This window comes from Bos grunniens, chromosome 7 (assembly GCF_055505025.1).
Source record: "Bos grunniens cultivar Pamir isolate PY7600 chromosome 7, Bosgru_T2T1.0, whole genome shotgun sequence".
NCBI classification, from domain to species: domain Eukaryota; kingdom Metazoa; phylum Chordata; class Mammalia; order Artiodactyla; family Bovidae; genus Bos; species Bos grunniens.
The window spans coordinates 9,882,836-9,890,669 of record NC_141171.1 but is presented as its reverse complement, the minus strand read 5'-3'; the positions used below and the strand labels follow the sequence as shown (position 1 = coordinate 9,890,669).

Genomic DNA, 7,834 nt, shown 5'->3' with positions numbered 1-7,834 from the left:
TCTTTGGAAGGAATGATGCTAAAGCTGAAATTCCAGTACTTTGGCCGCCTCATGCAAAAAGTTGACTCATTGGAAAGGACTCTGATTCTGGGAGGGATTGGGGGCTGGAGGAAAAGGGGAAGACAGAGGATGAGATGGCTGGATGGCATCACTGACTCAATGGACATGAATTTGAGTGAACTCCGGGAGATGGTGATGGACAGGGAGGCCTGGTGTGCTGAGATTCATGGGGTCACAAAAAGTCAGACACGACTGAGAGACTGAACTGACCTGATGTAATATTGTTCTTTACAGCATCAGACTTTACTTTCACCACCAAACACATGTGCAACTGGGTGCTGTTTCCACTTTTGCTCAGGTTCTTCATTCCTTCTGGAGCTATTTCTCCCTTCTTCTCCAGTAGCATATTGGACACCTACCAACCTGGGGAGTTTATTTCAGTGTCATATTTTTTGCCTTTTCATAGAGAAGCAAAATGCAAGGAAAAATGGAAAGTTATGCCCATTTGAATGCAAGTTCAACAAGGAGAGATAAGAATGTCTTCCTACATTACTTTGCCAACAAGGCTCCATCTAGTAAACACTATGGTTTTCCCACTAGTCATGTATGAATATGAGAGTTGGACCATGAAGAAAGCTGAGCACTGAAGAATTTATGCTTTTGAACTGCAATGTTGGAGAAGACTCTTGAGAGTCCCTTGGACTGTAAGGAGATCCAACCAGTCCATCCTAAAGGAAATCAGTCCTGAATATTCATTGGAGGGACTGATACTGCAGCCGTAGCTCCAATACTTTGGTCACTTGATGCAAAGAGCTGACTTATTTGAAAAGACCCTGATGCTGGGAAGGATTGAAGGCAGGAGGAGAAGGGATTGACAGAGGATGAGATGGTTGGATGGCATCACTGATTCGATGGACATGAGTTTGTTCAAACCCTGGGAGATGGTGATGGACAGGAAAGTCTGGTGTGCTTAGTCATGGGGTTGCAAAGAGTCAGACGCTACTGAGCAACTCAACTGAACTGATACTTAAATGATCTTGATAATTGCTTCTTTTTCCATTGATTTTATGTGGGAAAAAATAAAGTAGAAAAATTCCTAAAAAAATAAATTAATAAATAAATAAACTATTTAAAAGCACAACTAAAAAAAAAAAAAAGAAAGAAAGAAAAGAAAGTCTTCCTAAATGAACAATGCAAAGAAACAGAGGAAAGCAACAGAATGGGAAAGACTAGAGATCTCTTCAAAAAAATTAGAGATTACAAGGGAACATTTCATGCAAAGATGGGTACAAAAAAGGAAAGAAATGCTATGGACCCAACAAAAGCAGAAGATATTAAGAAGAAGTGTCAAGAATACACAAAAAGACTATACAAAAAAAAGATCTTAATGATCTGGATAACCACAGTGGTATTACCACTAACCTAGAGCCAGACATCTTGGAGTGTGAAGTCCAGTGAACCTTAGGAAGCATCACTGTGAACAAAGCTTGTAGAAGTGATGGGATTCCAGCTGAGCTATTTCAAATCCTAAAATATGATGCTGCAATAGTGCTGCACTCAATATGCCAGCAGAATTTGAAAACTCTGCAGTGGCCACATGACTGGAAAAGGTCAGTTGTCATTTCAATACCAAAGAAAGGCAATGCAGAAGAATCTTCAAACTGCCATACATTTGTACTCATTTCACATGCCAGCACAATAATACTCAAAATCCTCCAAGGTAGGCTTTAACAATGCATGAACTGAAAACTTCCAGATGCACAAGCTGGATTTAGAGAAAGTAGAGGAACTAGACATCAAATTGCCAACATCTGTTGGATCATAGAGAAAAGAGAGTTCCAGAATAACATCTACTTCTGCTCTATTGACTATGCTAAAGCCTTTGACTGTGTGAATGGCAACAAACTGTGGGAAATTCTTAAAAATATGGGAATACCAGACCACTTTAGTAGCCTCCTGAGAAACCTGTATGCATGTCAAGAAGCAACAGAACCAGACGTGGAACAACGGATTGGTTCCAAATTGGGGAAGGAGTACATCAAGTCTGTATATTGTCACCCTGCTTACTTAACTTATATGCGATAGAGAAGCCATAATTGTAGGCAGCATAGAATTTTTTTAGCCAAAAATGAATAACACAGGGAGCTCAACTTGATGCTCTGTGACAACCTAGAGGAGTAGTATGGTGTGGGAGGGAGGCTCAAGAGGGATACTCCAGTATTCTTGCCTGGAAAATCCCATGGACAGAGAAGCCCGGCAGGCTACAGTCCATGGGATTGCAAAAGAGGCAAACACAATTTAGCGACTAAACAACAACAGCAACAACACATGGTAGATATTGGGGACACAGGCTGAATAATTGTATGACACCAAAAGACCAGTTCTAAAACTCAGTGGCATGAATAAAGTCGATATTATCAGGAAGGACAGTTAAACTGGTGATACAGAAAAATTACAGAGCCAAAATAAAAACACTGGTTTCAGACTTTACTCTACAGTTGAATTCTATAAGTTACTTTAGCTGCCAAAGGCATTTTTTCCTCATGAGTAGAGAAGAATTATTTTAAATACTTGAGAAGATGGATGTTTCTTAAGACAAAGGCCTTAAGAAATCCAATTTTTCCTACCAAATAAATGGAAGTTTCCAAATATTTCTCACCCATGTTTGGGAAAAATTTAGGGAAAGTAGAAATATAGAAAAAAAAATGGAAAATTGTCCATGCATCAGCTATTAAGAAAGCTTAATTGAGTTACTTAAATTATATGATGAATTTAAATCAAAGAGTGCAAAACCCAGGCAATTCATAAAAGGAACAAATGCTCTTTCAACAATCTGATCAAGAATCACAATTTCTGACTCTAATGCTTTGAGCACTGCAATTACCAGCACTTCCTCAGCCCCAGGACAAATGGCCCTTTCATAGCTGCCACTCCAAAGAATCTTCTCAGAGCCCTCTTTATGTCTTTATTTCTCAGACTGTAGATGAAAGGGTTCAGCATGGGTGTGACCACAATGTACATCACCGAGGCTATTGCACTTGAGTGTGAGTTGTGGGTAGCAGTAGAGCTAAGATACAATCCTAAACCCGTACAATAAAATAAGGAAGCAACAGAGAGGTGAGATGCACAGGTGGAAAATGCTTTATACTTCCCCTCAGCTGATGAGATTCTACATATGGAGGAAACTGTCCTAGAGTACGAGTAACATATACCAGCCAGGGGGACAGCACCGAAAAGCCCAACTGCAAAATACATCACAGCATTATTAAGAACGATGTCAGAACAGGCAAGTCGGAGTACTTCTTTCAAGTCACAGAAAAAGTGGGGGATTTCCAAGACTGTACAGAAATACAGTCTCAGTACCAGTAAGCTTTGTACCAAGGAATTCAGGGCACTCATCATCCAGGACAGGAGCACCATCAGTCCACAGAGAATAGGGCTCATGATGACTGTGTAATGCAGGGGGTCACAGATGGCTATGAAGCGGTCATAGGACATGACAGTTAGAATTAAGTTCTCCAGCTCTACGAATAGTATGTAAAAATGCATCTGGGTGATGCAGCCTCCATAGGAAATGGCTTTGCTCTGTGTCTGTATGTTCACCAGCATCTTTGGGATGGTGGTGGAGATGAAACAGATGTCTACAAAGGACAGGTTGGAGAGGAAGAAGTACATGGGGGTGTGGAGGTGGGAGTCTGAGATTGTGGCAAGAATGATGAGCAGATTCCCAAACACAGTGATCAGAAACATGGAGAGGAAAAGTCCAAATATGATAGGCTGCAGTTCTAGTTCCTCTGATAATCCCAGAAGAATAAACTGTGCCATCCCTGTATCATTTCCTTGTACCACGTGGTGGTGATCACTACTAGGGAAGAAAAATATAGCATGATTAATTTCTACATGTGTGCACATTAACACAGTAAAATGCTATGAATTACAATATTTAATCATCTTTAAGTAATCTACTGTGTCATCTGTGATTAGAAATTCCTGTCTAACACTCAACCGTTTCCCCAAGAGGTCATGATTATACTGTTTTAAATCAAATGTCTTTCACATATTCTAGAAATTCATGTTGAGTATCAACCATCTTCTAGGGTAAATGTGTGAGATGCTGAGAACAAAACTTCCAACAATGCAATGATGAAGAAAGAATATGAGCTAGCAAATGAAATATATATATATATATATATATCATCTCATGTGGTGACAGATGATATGGGGGGAAAAGGCAGGTATAAATGTAATAAAATATCCATGCATGGATATGTTACATTTTACTGAGAGTTCAGGAAGATATGCAAAAAAAAAAAAAAAGAGACATTTGAACAGAGACCCGAAGCAAGACAAAGCAGAGACATCAGTCTCTGGGGAACCAGTGTTCCCTATTGGGAAAAGAGTCTGCAAAGTACCTGAGGGCAGGGCTTGTTTCAAATATTCAAGACTTAAAAAGCAGCAAAAGTGTCAAGGGAAACAAGCAAGAGTGAGTGTGAGGAGAAATAGTATCAGAGGATGATAAGGAATAAGGTTTTCCTACTACAGCTGAACTTTCAAGACACAAGAAGTACTTCATCCACATGTTGTTACTTTCACATTTTTACATTTGTTTTGATTCCTGTGAATTAAAATGAATTGACTCCTTTATTTGCATCTTCTGGTTGACATTATTGTGTCTGTGTTTTAAGGGTAACATTTTTGAGTTGATTATTTAAGAATCACTTTCCAGAGAACTGCTCATTCCCCACAACACACACACACACACACACACACACACACACAACACACACACTTACACACATCATGTCTTACTGGGCTTGTAACTCTCTGACTCTTCTCACTTTGGGCTACAGTAATTACGAAAGCAGCGATGAAAGATAGTCATCAACACTATGTTGTTTTTGCCCAAGAAAATGTAGAAATAGTACCCAAGTTCTAGACGGTAAGCTTCCTATGAACTGTATTCCATTTAAATGTGACTACTTTGTGCCCTGTATTGGGCTTCCCCTGTGGTTCAGCAGTAAATAATCCCCCTGAAGTGCAGGAGATGCAAGAGATACAGGTTTAATCCTTGGGTTGGGAAGATCCCCTTGAGGAGCGCATGGCAACCCACCCCAGTATTTTTGCCTGGAGAATCCCATGGACTGAGGAGCCTGGTGGGCTACAGTCCATGGACTTGCAAAGCATTGGACATGACTGAAGCAATTGAACAAGCATGCATGCATTAAAAAAAAAAAAAAGGAGTTCAAAAAACTGATAGAATGAAAAGTCCTGTGGAGGAAAATAAGGTCTACCTGTGGGTCACATTCCTTGGTGGTTGCCTTGTCCTAGGATACAGGCCTTGGAGTATGTATACCTCACTTATGCAGACATTTCAACCTCTATGACAAGTCTGATGGCATCAGGGATTTACACCATGGTCTCCCCTACAAACCTGTATTGAATACTTTCATTTTCAAAGCAAAATCTAATAAACTCAGCTGGTCCCTAACAGACCATGGAAAAGAGAAAGATTCCTTGATTCTGATAGCTTTCCAATGACAGTTATATTGCCTTGATACTCAAAATATCTCATAAAATATTCTAGAGCAATTTATCAAAGCAGGAAGGAGTAATCATTTTAGGACAACAGGAGCATTCCAGTAGAAAGTAAGCAAAGGGAATAAGGCTTCCTTGGTGGTTCAGATGGTAAAGAATCTGCCTGAAATGCAGGAGACCCAGGTTTGATCCTTGGATCATCAAGATTCCCTGGAGTAGGAAGTGGCAACCTACTCCAGTATTCTTGCTTGGAGAAACCCATGGATAGAGGAGCCTGGCGGGCTACAGTCCATGGGTTCACAAAGAGTTGGACACAACTGAGCAACTAACACTTCCAAGGGAATAAACCCACAACTGACAACAGAAAATAGACAATACACAATTATAGATGAGGATTTTAAAAGATAAATTCTCTAGGCTGGTGCACAGGGATGACCCAGAGGGATGGGATGGGGAAGGAGGTGGGAGGGGGGGTTCAGGATGGGGAACACATGTACGCCCATGGCGATTCATGTCAATGTATGACGAAACCAATACAATATTGTAAAGAAAATAAATAAATAAAACTGAAAAAAATAAAAAAGATAAATGGTAACAGACTTTTGTAAATGATCTTGAGTACAAAGCTTTTGATTCATAAAACTGACTTTTGAAACTCACTGTTATCACATATTAGCCATTTGAATGTAGTGAATCTACAGACCCATTCTAAACGTTAATGACCTAATTCAAATAGTGGGGATAGTGGTATCTATCCTCCTAAGTTGGAAGGCAAATTTAGTCAATACATGTAAAAATTCAGCATAGTTCCTTTCTCATACTAAATTAGCAGGTATCACAGAGATGTGAATTTGCTTGTTTTTTTCTTTCTACCTTCCAAATGCTTCCCTTGCTTCCCTACCTCTTGGTATTTAAGAATTCCAAAGTAAGACTCATTTTCATACCCCTGTTTTCATTCTAAGCACAATATTTTCCTGTGAATATATAACCTGAGGAAAGATACTGTGAAATGTTTGTCTCAAGAACACTGTTGCAAGGCAGTATATACTTCCATAGATGTGGGTCGTTCTAATAAAAATGGAAGGTATTCAAGTACTTCCCAAATTCAAAAGTCTTTTTGTAAATGTGGATATTTCATTTCATATGCCTCCAAACCCACTTTTCTTACTCTCCTTAAATGTATAACTCCTCTAATATGCTCTGATTTTACTGGAACCACTTGATGCTCCTCATTGCTTCCTCATTCTCATCCAATTGGGTTTCCATTCCCATCACTTAATTGTCAACATTGATTCTTGTGCTGCTGAGTTCATCAGACATTTCTTGAAAAATTTTAACATATAAAATAAATGAATTATAAGTTAATTAGTCAATCTAATGAACAACCATGGCTAATATTTCAGCCCTGGTGTGGGCCGATTAGGCTCTCAAGTGACCTCAGAAAAAAGTTTTCCACTTGTATTCTCTCTCAAACTTCCTTGAAGTACCTATAGAACTCTCACATTCACCTGGATGGGGATGACAGGAGGAAAGCCCCTGTGTGGATATCCATGTTTCTCCGTGGATGGTTGATGATGCAGGCTGAAGCTCTGTTCTCAGGCAGGTCAGAAGGAAAGAGGGAAGCATTGATCCTTATTCAAATGTAGGACTCCAAAACCAATAACCATGCCCTGTGCAGCTCAAGGTTGTATAGACTGAGGGATGCAACCAAGGAGATTTTACAGCTCTCCATGTCTGTTCATTAGGCACTGTTTCCATTGTTACTCCCACATCTGAGCACAACACTTCCCTGTGGGACACTGGTCTAGATAGGAAAATTTTCCTGATGAGTCTCTTTCCCCAGAAGGTTAATTAGAAGTAAGATGAATCTAGTTTTTATTACCCTCTTCCCATGAACTTGGCTGCCTTCCAGAGGTCTAATCTCCTTGTACCTGATCCTTGTGTGTGCTAAGTCACTTCAGTTGTGTCCAATTTTTGCAACCCTATGGACAGTAACTTGCCAGGGGCCTCTATCCATGTATTCTCCAGGCAAGAATACTGAAATGGGTTGCTATGCCCTCCTCCAAGGGATCATCCCAACTCACAGATCAAACCCACATCTCATGTCTCCTGCATTATAAAGTGGGTTCTTTTCCAATAGCACCACCAGGAAAGCCCATATCAACTATACTTCAATTGAAAAAATAACTTAAAGAAACAAAAAAATGGTATTGACTTAATGATCTGACATAGATTAGCAATAAAATTGGCAAAAGAGTAGACATGCATTTCAGTTCAGTCACTCAGTAGTATCTGACTC

The 7,834-nt window shown here is 39.7% G+C and overlaps 1 protein-coding gene across 1 annotated transcript; it reads right to left on the bottom strand.

The window, feature by feature from the left end:
• Positions 1-2,880: 2,880 nt before the first annotated feature.
• Positions 2,881-3,912, bottom strand: LOC147368317 (olfactory receptor 7A17-like). The gene has a single exon (XM_086408780.1). It carries the CDS (start codon positions 3,910-3,912, stop codon positions 2,881-2,883), a length of 1,032 nt encoding a protein of 343 aa, XP_086264906.1.
• Positions 3,913-7,834: the final 3,922 nt, after the last annotated feature.